Below are 16,101 nucleotides of genomic sequence, written 5' to 3' on the forward strand. Positions count from 1 at the left end.
AGTGCTGTGATGTATAACAGAACATAAAGTGTAGGCACTGCACTGTTCAGTACAATCAGCAAAAATCACAGCACTGTATAAACAAGGTGTACCATACAAAACGACACTGAGGCTCTGTCAACAAGATGGACAGAACTGTACAAAAATAAAAAGACAGGTGATAAGTCAGAGCAGCAGGTCACAAGTCCAAACAGCATACCTCAGTTGTAAGTCTGAACAGTCAACAAACAACTATGCCATTAAACAAGGCGTATCTGTAATATGAAATTATGAATGGGTGGGGCTTAAGTAACACTTTATCAGCATTTGAAGATACTGGTGCTTAATAATCCTGTTAAGGAAAATTCACCTACAAATTTGAAGTGGAAAGTCCCTAGAATAACTGAAAAAGAGGGCTGGAGATTTAGCTCAGTGGTTCCACCACCTGCCTTGCAAGCACAAGGACCCGAGTTTGATCCCCGGTACCAAAAATAAAAATAAAATAAAAAAACTGAAAAAGAAATACATGGCTTTTTAGATTTTTGATATGGATATTAAGAATTGTGTACCAAGTGAAATGTCTGTGCTGATCCTCAACACAACCAGTAAAATCTCAACCATAGAAGAATGTTAGGAAAAGTGTTGTTATTAGCTCATGTCTGCAGTGCATGATGATTACACTCATCATGGGAAGTTGGAGCATGGACATAACATAATTCTTTTACTCCCAGATGTTTTTCAATGAACGTTAAAAACAATGGTACAGGCTGAAGGTGACAGTAGGCATCCCGAGAAGGCATCCTGTGGAGGCTAGCTTTGTCTCATCGGTGCCGGGGACCTGAGAGCACTAGAATGCTGTCTATGAGGGAGAGCTACAGACTTTCCAGGAAGATGGAGACACAGGAGAAATCTGGTTTGGGGAAGAGAGTGTGACGCGACTAATAAGGTGGGTGCAGAAACACAAGATTCCACCAGATGCTTCAGTGCTTGATACTGGAACTGGAAATGGTGTTTTCCTGGTTAAATTTGGGATACTTTTAGTATTCGTGTGTTTGAGCCAAATTTTAAATGAGATTTCTAAAAAGTCTTGCGGTTGCTGTGACACATCTAAATATAAAGGAACAGTAAAGTAGTCGCTCCACCCTGAGAAGGCCCTCGGACCGAGAGGAAGACTGGCAGGGCTGTGAGAAGCTAATGAGTGATACTGAAAAGCTTAATCCCCAAATCTGTAATTCCGGATGTTGCTATTCCAAAGGATCAGGGCTCCTAAAGTCTAAAATCCACCCCCCAAAGTCACAATCCTAGAATATTACAATCTCAAATGTTGAAATCCTGGAAGCCAAAATCTTTTTTTTTTTTTTTGGTACCGGGGATCAAACTCAGGTCCTTGTGCTTGCAAGGCAGTTGGCGGCACCACTGAGCTAAATCCCCAGCCCTAAGCCAAAATCTTGAAAACCACAATTCCCATTGGAAAAAAAGGCTTCTGTAAGAGCAGTAGAAAGCAGAGTAGTGGGGAAAGGATTAGTGTGCTTCCAGCTGCATGCAAGATAGTTCCTCCTGTTAAGCAGAATGTACAAGGAACCTGGCTAAGCGTCATCTTGGGCATCTTGTCTGTGCAGATGTCCCCAGAGGAGACTAGGGTCTGGGTCTGGGTGGGGCACGTGGAGAACATCCCCCGCAGTGTGGGACCAGCCAGTAGGCCTGGGGCCTCCAGAGAACAGTTATAGAGAGTGAATCGGCCTCTCAGTGGTAGGACACAGTTTTCTTCCACTGTTCTGGACATCAACTCCTGGCCTTTGGACTCTAGGACTTAACACCAACGGCCCCTGGTGCTCAGGCTTTTGGTCTTGGACTGAGAGTTGCACCACTGGCTCGGACTAAGCCAAGCTACTGGCATCTCAGGCTTTCAGATTGTCTGCTGTGGGTCTCTCAGCCACCAGAATTGCATGAGCCAATTCCCCCAGTAAATTCTCTCTCGTGTATCTACACACATATCTTACTTGTTTTGTCTCTCTGGAGAACCCTGACTAAGATGGATCTGCTATGAGGGAAACCAAATATTGCTACTTCTTACTGTATTCCTTACAGTGCAGTGCAAGAAATCTGTGAGTTTGTTCTCTTGAAAAAGGACTGTGAGGGCCAGGGATTTAGCTCAGTGGTTTAGCTGGGCAAGTGTAAGGACCCGAGTTCCATCCCCGGTACCAAAAGAAAAGAAAGGGCTGTGATAACGTCTGTGTTCTTAGGCTGCTTACTGGTGAAAGGTAAAACTCTGAAAGCTAATTATGGTGCTATGAAAACAATTCTGTTTAGTTACAATAGCCAGATTTTCTTTTGGTAATTCTGGGGGTTGACCCCAAAGCCTCACGCATGCTGGGCAAGGACCCTCCACTGAGCTACATCTCCAGCCTTACCCAGACTTGCAGATGGACAGCATACAGTTAGAAAACCTGAAGACCAAAATCACTCTCCAAATAGAAGTGCAGTCCCTAAGATCAAAGAAGCAAAACTGCAGGTGAAAAATACAAGCAATCTCCTTGTACTATTTCCGCCCCTTCGTTCATAGCACCATACTTAAAAATATACTTTGTCAGAGAACAGAAGAATTTGCCAAGTTTATTATTTTCTGAACCCAAGTTGCTTGAAGACATAGAGGTACCCTCAGTGTTAGAAAACTTAGTAAGTGGGGTTAGGGATTTGACTGTTGAAGAAGGTAGATTCTTAAATTTACCACTAGGTCTAACATTGAAAAACTAATGCATGCCTCACTTTGGCTAATGGATGATATATTCAAAACTGTCCTCATTGTTTGTTTTTTTAATCAAATACATATAATTAATGCCCTTGTCGGGTCTGAAAATCCTAGAATTTATCTGCTCCTTTATCTTTAATGACTGGGAAAACAAACACTTCTTAAAGGCTTATTTGAAGATTTAGTGAAGAAAATGAGTTTCAGTTGAATTTTTAAATCCTAATGACAGGTTGGAATTATGTGTGATCAAAACTTCTAAAAGTACATTTCAAGGTGTCACCAATAAAGTTTTTATCATTGAGCCCAATGCATTGGCCAGAAGAGTCACATGAATGTTGATCACGTGAAATGGCAGTGGTGGGAATTTAAGTTTAAATGTGTCATTTGTCACTGTTGCCATTTCTTCCGGCTGGTGAAATTCCAGCAGCTTTTACTAAATCAGAGGCAGAGCCGGGTATGGTGGCCCACACCTGTGGGCCCTGCACGTGGGAGGCTGGGGCGGGAGGATCCCGAGCTGAGGATGAGAAGGTCGTGCAATGGCACCGCTGTCTGGTAGCCAGCGCTGTTTCTGCCAGGCCTGTGCTCTGAACAAAGGTGGATACAGCACGGATCTCTCTGTACCAACAACACAGAAGTGCGGTGCAGAAGATGGGCAGTTTTAATAGGAAATGCTCATGTCGCTGCGTACTGAATCATAGAAGAATTCCAAAAATAGCAACATCGCATAGAAAATGAATGTGAATATATTTTCCAAGGAGAGCCATGCTTTAAAAAGAACCTATTCATCTTAATGTGAAACTGCAAACTGTAGTTAATGATCTTGAAAGTTGGTCAGGATTTATGGACTGCCTTCGTGCATCTGCCCATAATTTATCCCTATAATACACTTTGGGGGAGGGGTCTCACTGTGTAGCACAGGCTGGCCTTGAACTCATGACGATCCTCCTCCCTCAGCCTCCCAAGTGCTGGGATTGCAGGCCTGTGCCACCACACCTGGCTACTTTTTCATACGTTGGATTTTTAGGGTTTTCCCATTATTTTAAATTTTAAGCATTACGTGTGTGCGTGTGCGTGTGCGTGTGTGTGTGATGCTGGGGATTGAAACCAGGGCTTTGCCCATGTGAGGCAAGTATTCTCTCACAGCTGCACAACCCCAGGCTGCATTTTTTTATACTTTGTAATACTGTGCATATTTCATATTTGCATCATTTTCAGTACCAGAGGTATAAACGGTACAAAGACTTTTCTAGAATTCTTATTTGATTCAGGCATTTTTTTTTTTTGCAAATTTGATTCTGCAAAAGTGCATTATCATGCCGGGTATTTAGCACCTCGCCTGCCTTGCAAGCACAAGGTCCTGAGTTCGATCCCCAGTACCAAACAAACAGTGCATTATCACAACATTGACTTTGTGTGTAAGTATTGTGCTTATACATAAAAACGCTAAAACTTCCTCAGTAAACCAAGAGGTGTCTTTTTGGTATGGCTGCATCCGTAAAAGATAAAATTGGTCACCAGATATGGTGGTGCATACTTGAGGTCCCAGCTACTCAAGAGGCTGGGACAGAAGGACTTAAAGTTCAAGGCCAGCCTGGGCAACTTAGACCCTTTCTCAAATTTTAAAAGAAGGACAGGGGATGTAGCTCAGGGCTCCCTGGGTTCGGTCCCCAGCACCACTAAAGGGGTGGACTTTTGGGTCTCTTTAGGCAACTGCCCGTGTGGTGCTGACCCACTGCGCTTTCTGATCTCCGTCCTCGAGACTTAGGGTGTGCTTCATAGTATGCATTTCAGGTGACTACAGCTCCAAAGCTGGACACACACAATTACCAGCCATAGCGTTTCATTTTTTATCTATTTCTTTACGAATACGATTTGTCTGCTCAGAAACTGTTACCCAAGTCCACCTGTCATCAATATATCAGTGATCACGCTTGCAGCGTATGTATGTTGTTAATGCCTATTTTGTCACATAAAATGGCCTATGAATTATTGTCGTATCTATGTTTAGAAATCTTGAAAAATGCAAATAAATATCTTCTAAACAATTCTTTTTTTACAGGCTGGGCACAGTGGCACACACCTGTAATCCCAGCACTCGGAAGGCTGAGGCAGGAGGAGCGCCACAAGCTCAAGCCCAGCCCGAACTGCATAGCAAGACCCTGTCTCAGAAGACAAATAAACAAACAAAGAAAAACAATGGTTCATCCATTCCATGGAAAACCACTCAGCAATAAAAAGAAACAAAGCGTGCAGCAACATGGGTGGATCCACAGAGTGGCAATCCTGATGAGAAAACTGATGGCAAAGTTTGTATGACTTGTGGTTCCACTGAAGAGCGTCTGGGACAGGTGCAGGGCAGAGGTGGGGCTGATCGGGTGGGGCAGAGGGTTGTGCATGTGGATGTGGCTCATGGCTCAGAAAGGGCAACCCGGGGCCTGGAGTGAGCACTGCGTGTCAGTAGGTTGTGCGACAGGTCACCCTGAGGAACCAGGGCCGGGCTACGCAGGACGTCTCTGTGTTATTGACTACAACTGCGTGTGAATCTGCGATTACCGCTGTCTTCACAAGCTCCGCCGTCCACTACCCAGTGTCTGCTCTCTCTCACAGACTCAAGGCGGATGTCTTTCTCCATGGCTTCTCGGACACGCTGCCCCCGAGCTTTTTTCCCGACCTGAGGGCAAGCACGCTTGTCAGAGCCAGTCTGCAGCACTCAGCCCTCTGCCCTGCTCAGAGCTTCCAGCAGCTCTGCTCCTGTCCGGCCTCTCTCTGCCGCCTCGCTGCCCCCCGTTCTCCTCCCCCTGTGCTGGCTCTGCCCGCCCTGCCCTCCAGATCCTCTCAGACTGTTCCAAGCCCTGGCCAAGCCCCGGAGGCCTCCCACCCAGGTGGCCCTGACCTGCCTCTCCAGTCGCAGCTCCCTCCCCGACTGTGCTGCCTGTGCCTGGCCCCTGCTCGCCTACTTCTCCTGGCTTCTCAGGAAGATGCCCACACCTCTGACTAGGGCACCGCAGCCCACGGCCTGTCTGACCCCCACACCCCAGCATGCAGCTCCTTCTCTGGGGACCCTCGGTCCCCCAGCCATGGCTGCACTTGCTGGGATGTGGGCCTGGCCTGAGAACAGCAGAGCAGCCCCTGCTTGTCTGGGATCGGGCCAGGGAGAGCTAACAAAGCTAACCAGTGGCCTGAGGAGCACTGCGGGTGGGGCTGCGGGAGGCTGGGCAAGACCCAGCCTGAAGTAGCCAAGTGGTCGCTACTTTCAGGGGAGACAAAGACAGCTCTGCCTGTAACAAACCCTAATAAACCAACAGCTCGGCTGGATGAGATGGCACAGGCCTGTAATCCCCACACCAGGGGAGGCTGAGGAGGAAGATTGGATTGTGAGTTTGAGCCCGGCCGGGGCAGCTTACAGATATGGTGAGGCACTGTCTCAAAGTTAGAAAAGCACTTTTTTAAAGGTCTAGAGATGGAGCTTGGTGCAGAGGCTCTGGGCTCCATCCCACTGACGGTCATCCACCCTGGCTGCTGCCCGCCTCCGGTCAGCTCTGCTGCCTCCCCTTGCCTTGCGGCAGTGCCCCCCGTGCCTCCAGGCCCAGCAAGGGCCCCGGGACCCCAGGCCCTCCTGACGCTCCTCTGACGCGGCCTCCACACCCTGCTGCCACCCTGCCTGGCGCCACTCACCAACCCTGCAGGCTGCGTGGGAACTGCCGGGTGAGGCGGCGGGAGGCTGCGGCACCGCACTAGGCCTGGGGAAGCCGTGACGCCCCAGAGGACAGCGCCCTCAGCCTCTGCTCGCTGGTGAACGCTCTCCATGGCTGCTCTGGGCAGAGCACACCCAGCCACAGAGGCTTCAGAGGACCGAGGCAAGCTGTGTCCCGACGCTGGGGCCCGGCCTGCACACCCTGCTCCGGGACTCGGCATCGGGCTCTTTCCCAGGCCGGCAGCCTCTCTCTTCCTGCAGCTCAGGAGCCCTGGTGAGGGCTCTGGCACGGAGAGTTGACATTTATGGAGCAGAGCTCAGCTGTGTGCATTGAGGGGAAGCAAGGGCTCCAGGAAGCTGCCCGGCAAGGCCACACCTGACCTGCCACAGGGTGCTCCGGCTTCAGTTCCTGCCCCGAGGTAGGTGCACCTTCCAACCCAGCCCTGCAGACCCTGCAGGCACACAAGCTCCCTCAGGAAGGCAAGGCCAGCTGCCGCCTCCACAGGGCAGGCTCACATAGCTGTGCAAACGGTTTCTTCGGAAAAGTTAAGAGTACTTTTTCTTCAAGCTCTTTAATCATCGTGATGCAGCAATGAAAAGGAACGAAGAGAAGTATAAGCACACCGTTGGAAACCGGGCCTCCTAGCCGATGTGCTCTTCGTGGCCTGAGTCTGCAGCCCTGAGAAACCCGGGATCTTGAGGGGCAGCACTGGCCAGTGGCACCGTCCTGGGGTGAGGTCCCCACGGCTGTGCACCCAACAGGGCCCCGATGCCCCTTTCTGGCCCAGGAAGCCCGGGGCTGATGCAAAGGCCGCTGGCGCCTCCTCCTCGACCACCCCGCCCCGTGGCCTGGCGGCTCCTCCCTAGCCGGGGCTGGCTACCAAGAGCTCGGTGAACAGCGCTGGGCCCGCTCCACCACCCCACCGGTCTCCCTCCTTGGGTGGTTAGGGTGTCCTGCGAGCCCAGGAGGGCAGCCGGTGGGGCCTCCGAGGGAGGACAGGACTGGGCTTGCCCGCGCCTCGCTCAGCTCCAGCCCACGCTTTCCGCTTCCCATCCCTCTCGCACCCCGCAGACCCGTTCGGAGGCCGAGAGCCCCGCAGTGCACCCCACAGTGCGCCCGTGAGCCCTGCCGAGCCCGCACCCTGGGTCCAGGCCCTGGGCGTCCTGCAGAAGCACCTTCAGCAGGGCCACGGGAGACGCCAGGCCCCAGAAGGGCCTTGCACGCCGCCACCAGACCCGTGGGAACCAACCCCAGAATCCGGAGTGGAGCCTCCGGGCACCGAGAAAGGCAGCAGGACTCCCCGGAGGGGGCGCCAGTGGCTCCCCCGGGCCACCAGAGACCCAACTGCGGCTGCGGTCACCTCCCTCGGGCGCACAGGGGTGGGCAGGGGGAGCCCCTCCCTGCTCCTCCTCTCCTGGCCCCACCCCCAGTTAGAGACCAGAGGCCGCATCCTCGCCGGGCACTGACCCCAAGCTCCCTCTGCAGCCAGGGCGCTGTGCTGTTTCCTCCTGTTCCCGGGAACTCGAGGAAGCCCCAGAGCGCTGCAGCCCGCCCTGGCCCTACACTGCGCCCACGACTGTCCCCACCCTCCGTCCGAGCGGCAGCCCCAAGCCCTGAGAGGAGCCCTCGCCCGGCTCGGCACCTGCACAGTGCCCCCCACCGGTCAAGCAGGAGCTTCCCGGGCCTTCGCGGTCCCGGCCACCAGGGAGGTCTTTCCAACACCTGCCGCCTGCCCCTGCAGTCGGGACAGAGCCCAGGGTCCGAATGGGACCCCGGCCGGGTCTCGGGGCCGGAGGGGCTTCTCTCTCCCGGAGCCGCCCAACCAGCTGCCAGGTTTCTCGCATGGCAGAGCAGTCAGAGCTGGCGTCTGCTTGTGGTCCTTGTAGCACAGCTTCCTCTGCAGCCCGTGCTCCCAAGTCAGGCTCGCCCCAGGATGAACACCTGCACTGTGCGCTGTGAGCTCAGTCTGACAAGCAGCGTTCTGGAAATCCTCCGCAGCCTGCTCTCTGCTTCCAGAGTGGATTCCCTCCCTCCCGCTGCCTCACACCGGAGAGGGGATCCCGCATTCAGGCCCCCAGTGCCCTGCTCGCGTCCGCTCGGTGGAGCCGCTCTGCACACCCTGGGAGACAGCAGCTGCCCCACCGCCAACAGCTTAGACCTGGCCGGGTAGAGCGGGGATGTCCCTGAGTCGGGCTTCTCCGCACACGCACTTGGGAGCCCCTGGGGCGAGACTGCCCGGCCAGGGAGGGCTCCGTTCCCCAGGGGCCGGAGGGAGCCCCACAGGCCCCGAGCCTCTGCCCGGCCCGGGTCTTAAACACAGACTCTGCACACGCTCCAGCCCCTGCGCGTGACACCTGTGTCCTTAGGAAACGGGGCTCCGTGAACGTCCACTTATTTCACCAAGCGACCAGAGGTAAAGGCAGCGGTTTCTCCCCCACGCATCCCATTCCAAAGAAACGCCTGGCCGTCAGTTCAAGTTCACACTGGCTGCCCCGGAGGGAGCCCCGCAAGGCGGGCGCTCGGAACAGCTTCTGTCTCCGCGCTCCCAGCGGCCGGGCAGTCTTACAGGGTGTGCGCCCTGCACACTGTCGTCCCCCGCGCTGGGAGGCTGCAGCGCAGGATCACAAGTCTCACTCCAGCCTGGGCAGCTCCACAGCTTAGCAACTTAGTGAGATGAGACCCTGTCTCAAAAAGTACAAAGGGCTGGGATGTGGCTCAGTGAGAAGCCCTGGGCTCCACCCCAGCGGCCCAGCGCAGACTTGTTTAAACTGCTTGCTCTCAGGAATAGGCTGGCCTATCCTCCCCCAGCTGGCAAAGCACTTGCATTTTACCTGAAAGTGTGCGGCTCTTCCCGGAGAGCGAAGTTTAAGGTCCATGCCCAAACCGGTGACTCCAACGGTGAATGGAGCACAGCCCTCGGGTGGGACTCAGGGTCCGCGCTGGGGCCGGCCACGCCCACACTGCCGCTGCCACGTGGGCCCTGGGCTGAGACAGAAGCGCTCACCCCAGAGCTGCAGGGTTCTGGCGGGGGAGGCTGCCTGCGGGGAACAGGCTCTGGGGACAGAGCTGCCAGACCATCCTGGGCTTTTCCAAAAGCTGGTTCTGCACTCAGGAGGTGCTGAGTTCAAGCTCTGCTTCATAAAAAGGAGCCAAGGTCTGTGGCAAGTTTCTGCCTAAATAAGAATCGGGAAAACGTAAACCGAGTGAATATTTTGTTCCGCATTTTAAGCGTTCTCCACTCGCGCTGATAAACCTCACCATTTCCTCTCCTCCAACGCAGGGTGGTAGCCCAGGCTCTGCTTGTGGAAAGCACTCATTCAACAAAACACACAAGAGAATCACAGAGATGCACAAACTCCAGAGACACACAAACACACAGGTACAGACACAAAAGGCCTACAGAGGTGCCTAACTACACAGAAACACACGGACTACAGACACAGCACACACAGCCCCATGAACTATACACACAAACAAAAAACAGAGACACACATGCTACACAGGGACACCAACTACACACTAACCCACAAACACACAAATGTGAACACACACAGCCTCTAGACTAATCAGACACACACGGAGACGCTGCCTATGTGGGCAGGCCGGGAGCAGGGACCGGCAGACCCCCAAGTGCACCGGGCCCTGCCCACAACACAGCAGGACCGGAAGACCTTATCAGAGGCACCTCCGCCCTCCACCTGCTGACAGGTGTGTGGAAAGCGCAGACCTTAAAGCAAGCGTGTTACATGGTGACAGGGTACAGCCAGGGACTGCCCCGTGAGCGGGGACGGGACGCCCACCACGCACAGCCCACAGCAGCGGTCTCCAGCCCTGGGCCCACACACAGGACAGCCCGAGGTCTCTGACACCACGGCACCGTCGAGTCTGGAGGTTCCTCTCTGCAGACGGGTAGACGCAGCTCCCGGGCACCAAGCACAGCATCGCAGCCCAGTGGGACAGGGAGCCCGGGAGGCCCTGACCACCACCACACCAGTCCTCACCCCAGAATGCCAGCTCATCTCCTTCCTCACAAACCTGAGAGTTTTCCTCTGGTACCTCCAGAGAGCCTGTCACAAGGCAGAAAGGAACAGCAGTGAGAATATGGAGACACCTGAGTGACGGAAAGTCTCGGGCTGCCACCACGCTCACACAAGCCGTGGAGCAGAGGGAAGGGTCCTGTCAAAGGAGGGTTATAAATAGCGCAAATGTGCCAGGCGGGGACTCCCATGCCTTGCAGGTAAATGTTCCTGGTGTAACTGCCAAATATTTGAGGTATGATCAACCCTCAACCCAGCTCCAGAGGCGGGCACTGTGTGGCCTTAATTACGGAGGAACTCCCCTTCCCCAGAAAGGGACTGGCTCAGATGACCAGTCTCGGTGGCCCAAACCCAAGGGCTGGGCCCTCTAGAGCCAGCTGTGGGGGGTCACAAAGACCCCACTAAGCAGGACAGAGTCTCCAAGACCAGGTGCGCAGTCAGGGCAGGATGTGAGCACATCGCTGTAGACCCCTCCTCTTCTGCGCAGGCCGAGTTCACTGGTGCACAAGGCCCTGCTGTCAGAAGCCCTGCAGCAGATCCCAACAGCAGACTAGACCCTCGAGCTCTCCTTCCTGCAGGGCTGGGGAAGGAGCCAGGACCCAGGGAGCCTGCACCCTCTGACCCCCCTGCCATCTGTGCCCAGGATTCCTGCCCCTCTTACAGCTTGTTCTTGCCCCTCAGTAGGATCCCAGTGACAGGAGATGGGCCTTCCCCACAGCACAGTGACTAATCAGGCTTATGTTAATGCCGACACACGAGCTTCTCCAAGAATGCGGACTGCAAGGGATCACAAGATCCCAGGCCACAGGGAGCCTGGGCCTCATGTGCTGCGGGGCTCCCTGGGGATTAATCCTCGTGGTGGAACGGCCTCCGTCCAGGGAAGGCTGTGGCGGGTGGGACAGGAGTGTGGTGTGTGAAGTGGGGCCCAGGGAACCGCTGGGTCGCAGGTGCCCTGCCTCAGAGTCCGTCTGCTCCACTAGCTTAATTCAGAGCGACTCAAAGGGGATTTCACAATGAACTTGACATTCCAGAGTGAGCGCTTCAGGCTTCCCTCCCCAGAATGAAAGGGTTTCCAAGTGAATACAGTTCAGGAATGTGAATTTAGGAGGTTCTCTCTGGTGTTCCCATTTCTAGTTAGAACAGGATGAGCCGGCAGAGACCGGGTAGCCAGTGGTGACCACAGGTGAGCAGCACTCCCTGCTGATGAAAAGGGTGGTCCTGCCTGAGGGTGAGCATGCTGCCGGCCAGGTTCTCTGCTTCACACCCTCTCAGACAGCCCCCTGGGCAGCTGCAGCAGTTTGTAGAGGTTGAAATGGCGCCCAGAAACAAGACAGCCACCAGGCACTTCTGAGTTCTGGGATCCAGCCTCTGGCAGGGCAAGGACTTGCTCCACCACCCCACTCACCACGCCAGGACTCAGCAGCTGGCTGCAAGGGCCAGATAACCATCTCGACTCTCCGAGCGAGTAGTGATTGGGCTCAGAAGGAGAACAAAACCCATAATGCGACACCCTGGTGGAACCTCCCACACAATCACAGAGCCTTTATTGGAATGACGGACACACATACACGCACGCACACACACACACACACACACACACCCTCACCTGTATCGAGTTCTGCTGCACCGATTTTGACCTGTGCCAAATGAAATCCGGGCTTCACCAGGAGGATGAAGGTAAACACTTAACTGAACACAGAACTGTCCTGTCCTCTTGGGCAAGAGTGAAGCTGTGACTATGAAAATCCAGCTGCTCCTTCTCTTTTTAGTGCAGCAATGTAAGAGAGGTAACCAGGCAATTCCCCAGTGCTCTTGGTTAAAGGAAAAGTAAAGAAATCAAGGGCCCGCCTTGGGCCACCCCGCCAGCCGCATGGAGGTGGACACAGCCTGGAGCAGGAGCTAAGGCATCCGGCTCCCTGCTCAGCCTCTGCTACAGCCATGCCCCGCCTCTGGACCGACATTTCTAGTCTTAGGACCTTTTATACTCTTAAAAACTGAGATACTGGTTTCTATGAGATACCTCTTCAAACAAGTACAGACTGCACCAGAGACTAAAACTATTTAATAATACATTTAAAAATAAAAGCCTGTTTCTTGTTAACATTATTACACTTCTCGTTTTGGTAGTGGGGACTGAATCCACAGAGCTCACATGTGCCAGGCAAACTCTCACCACTGAGCTACATCCCGGGTTTTTTATTTTTGTGAGACAGTCTATGCTGCTAAGTTGCCTGTGCAACTTAAGTGTGACCCTCCTGCCTCAGCCATGCTGGGATTACAGGTGCCACCACCACAGCCAGCTCTTCTTCTGTTTTTGTGACAGGGTCTTGCTAAGCTGCCCTCCTGAGCTGTGGCAGTTACCGTCGTGTGCTACCATGTCTAGCTGAGAAATTATTTTTCAAAACAAAAAGTGTAGTGAGAAGATGCCATTAGCTTTTACACTGGCCTCTGTCTGGCTTAGCAGAAGACAGCTGGGTATTTAGTTCTGCTCCTGCAGTCCACAGTGACAGGTGATGGTGGAGACACGAAAAAAGCCTGGCCTCATATACAGGTCGCTGGGGAGCAAGGGCGTCTTGGATACTTGGGACTGGGGAACCCCAGGACTCCTCAGATCAGACCTGGAGAACCACAATTCCAGACCACACACGCTGGCCAGCCTGCTGTTGGGCTTGGCCACATGCCTAGCTTTGGCCAACAGTGCGGGTTGGGTGGCGTGCAGCTGCGAGCCTTTTACTCAGCTGTCACCACAATGAGATGCGCCTGAGCCCAGAAGAGGCCTGAGACAGAGCCCTGCTTTACCCGGAGTCCAGAGCCCCAAGCCACGTGCATCCGACACTGCTTCTTGTACATCACTGACACTGGGGCTACTTTTGTTACGCAGTGAAAGCTGACTGATAACGAAGAGCTGGGATTATAAAAGAAGACCAGTTCACAGACCTGTTGAGCCACACAGCAGTGGAGTCATCGTGGCATTCACCAACTCAGTCATGGGCAGCTTTCCCTCTGTGGTTTTCTATGCCAGTGCTGAACTTCACATCCCTGAATAAAGAAACTGCCTCCGAACACGAAATACAAATTCTCAGTGGGTGTGTAGCACACACCTGAGGCAGAGGACGGCAAGTTCAAGCCAGCTGGGGTAACCCAGGGTCTTTCGGAGACCTTGTTTCAACATAAAAATTGAAATAAAAAATGGCTGGTGACAAAGGGCAGGGCAGGGCATGCAGCCCAGTGCAGAGGCCCTGGATTCAACATGCAATGTCCCCACCACACAAAGAAAGGAAAATGCAAATCCTCAGTCAGGCACCATTTACCTCAAGCTCCAGTGCATGAGAGCTGTCAGCTGGCTTTTCTACAGCGTTTCCTGTCCTCCCCTCTGTGGGGAGCTTGCCATACACAAGCTCAAGTCCACCACGCGTGTGGCAAATCTGTAGTCCCAGCACTAGGAGGCTGAGCGAGGAGGACTGCTGTGAGTTCGAAGCCAGCCTGAATTGCATAGCAAGACTCTGTCTCTACAAAGCCAAACCAAACCAAAGCAAACCAAACCAAAGCAAACCAAACCAAAGCAAACTGAAGCAGCTCAAACCAAAGCAAACTGAAGCAGCTCACACCAGACCCAGGGGCTCCCAGGACCAAAGACACCAGTGACTGGAACCACAGCTGGGGAGAAGTCAGAGGAGGGGCTCCTGAGCCCTCTGGGCCCTGACACCAACTATTCCCCTGGAACTTCCATCCTCCCGAAGATCACTTCCTTGTCACTGAGTGTGTTTGTTGGTGACCAAAGACTTAGCAAGTAAGACTGGACTGGCCTAAGTATCAGTGTACCACAGGCTGGGGTTTACTTTTGGTCCTAGTGTATATTCCAGCGCTAGTGTTGTATTGGTTAAGAAAGCTCAGCCTACTCTTCTGTGACAGATGTTTTATTTATAGGGAATTAAAATCCCAGCATATACATGGCACAGACATATATAATACACTTTCCATGATAGGAGGTACACCTGTGAAGAGGGGACCAACAGCCTTTTTAGTTCTGCTTTAAATCATCTCTGGATGCATTCAAGTAATACTGGGCATTTAATGTCCAAAAGCTTTTAATAAACAAATTCAGAGTAAAATTAGTCAAAGTATGTATAATATGATTTGTTACACAGTCTTTTCAATATACAATCAAGATGATGCACAACACCCGAAAGGAAGAAAAAGGGGAAAAAATCTATTGCACCCACAAGTAAAAAGGCTTTATTCATTTTGGGGACACTGAAATTCGGTATTTATATAAACATTTACACACTTTAGTAAACAGAGTCTTACATGTAATGCAGCATTATGGGGTGGAAAGACCCTTTAAAGTCTCAAACTAAACGCCAAGAGTCCATAGAAAGCCCCTCGCATACAGGCGAATCTCCCATCATCGTTCCACTCACTACTCCAGTCATGGGCATCTCTCTCTCCGCCCTCCCTGCTGAGGACGGGTGCTTCTCATCGGACGTACCAGACACTGTGCAATCTGAACAGCAACACGCCATCCACCTGCCCAGTCTTCATGACAGCACCTCTGCATCTCAGTGCCCTGTCAAATAATCTTGGGTAGAATCTGAAGCAAATGAGTCCACATCCTCATTATCTGAGTCATCACTGCTGTCATCGGCAGCTGGCTCTCCCGTGAGGGCTATGCGAGCGTAATCATCTGTGTCTATGGACTTGCAAAAGTGGATGGCATATTTCAGCTTCTCCTCCAGCACCTGCTTACAGGAATACCTGGGCAGCTTCAGCAGGAAGAAACAGGTGTAGGATTCCGGAAGGAAGTGGTCAGGAGGGCTGTACTTATCCAATACCTATTTCCAGGGATATATTACATCATCAGAGACCACTCACAAGAATAGGTGAAACAGCAAGTCTGTTGTACTGCATTCATTACTCTTGATTTTCACAAAAATCTTATTTTTGGCTATGAATAACAAAGTACCAGAAAACAAATCTTAGCCAATTTTAGAAATAGAAAGAGTAACCGATTCCTAGGACCTGCTTGTAGTAAAGAATAGCAACTGCTGACAGGATGACTGTTTTTCCCTAGCCAGTCCTACGAAGAGGCCCAATGGGAGGGTAACGCCAGCCCTCTGGGCGCAGGTGGGGCCCCACCCAGCCGGCAGGCCCCGGCACGGGGTGGGGGGTTAGCCGGAACCCGACCACATGGCGAAGCTCTCCAGGCCACCTGCTCCCGTGCGGGGACTCCCGAGTGAGACACTAAGAATGAGGAGTAAAATCTAGTAACTACTTCTGTTCCTGGGGAAAACCACAAGTGCTGTCAAAGATGCTCCTGAAAGATGCAAGACTTAAAACTCTGGCCAGGGTGCGACCAGCCCGTTCTGGGGAACCCACCCAGGCCCAGGAGAGCGGGTCCTCCACTTGGCCGAGCCCCCAAGGCTCTATTGCTGCCAGGGTCTCAGGCAGAGAGGAGGCTGTTAGTTCTTCCCTCTCAGTGGCTGGAAGGTCAACGGGACTCCTTTCTGACCAACGACCCACTAAGTGAGGACCCAACGTAAAACTCCTTTTCAACCTCATGAGCTTCTCATCTTGCCGACAGTAACATACTTAGTGATGAACCTGATTCAACCGGAGAATCAAACAAACGCTTGAGACAGTA

General features: G+C 52.8%; 2 protein-coding genes across 5 annotated transcripts in view; both read right to left on the bottom strand.

The window, feature by feature from the left end:
* Oca2 (OCA2 melanosomal transmembrane protein) overlaps positions 1–14,228 on the bottom strand; it is a 274,118-nt gene extending 259,890 nt beyond the window's left edge. Inside the window, exon 1 of the mRNA XM_004872212.4 lies at positions 9,255–14,228. Coding sequence (XP_004872269.3) covers positions 9,255–9,299 — 45 coding nt within the window. The 5' untranslated portion in view covers positions 9,300–14,228. The remainder of the gene's footprint in view (positions 1–9,254) is intronic.
* A 133-nt stretch (positions 14,229–14,361) lies between these two features.
* Herc2 (HECT and RLD domain containing E3 ubiquitin protein ligase 2) overlaps positions 14,362–16,101 on the bottom strand; it is a 184,582-nt gene continuing 182,842 nt past the window's right edge. For all 4 annotated transcript variants that reach the window (XM_004872187.4, XM_004872188.4, XM_087210102.1 and 1 more), the window contains exon 93: positions 14,362–15,292. In XM_004872187.4, the coding sequence (XP_004872244.2) occupies positions 15,020–15,292 (273 nt within the window). In that variant the 3' untranslated portion in view covers positions 14,362–15,019. The remainder of the gene's footprint in view (positions 15,293–16,101) is intronic.

This window comes from Heterocephalus glaber, unplaced genomic scaffold (assembly GCF_053883595.1).
Source record: "Heterocephalus glaber isolate CG9 unplaced genomic scaffold, H.glaber_assembly_v1.0 deba00001111, whole genome shotgun sequence".
NCBI lineage: Eukaryota > Metazoa > Chordata > Mammalia > Rodentia > Bathyergidae > Heterocephalus > Heterocephalus glaber.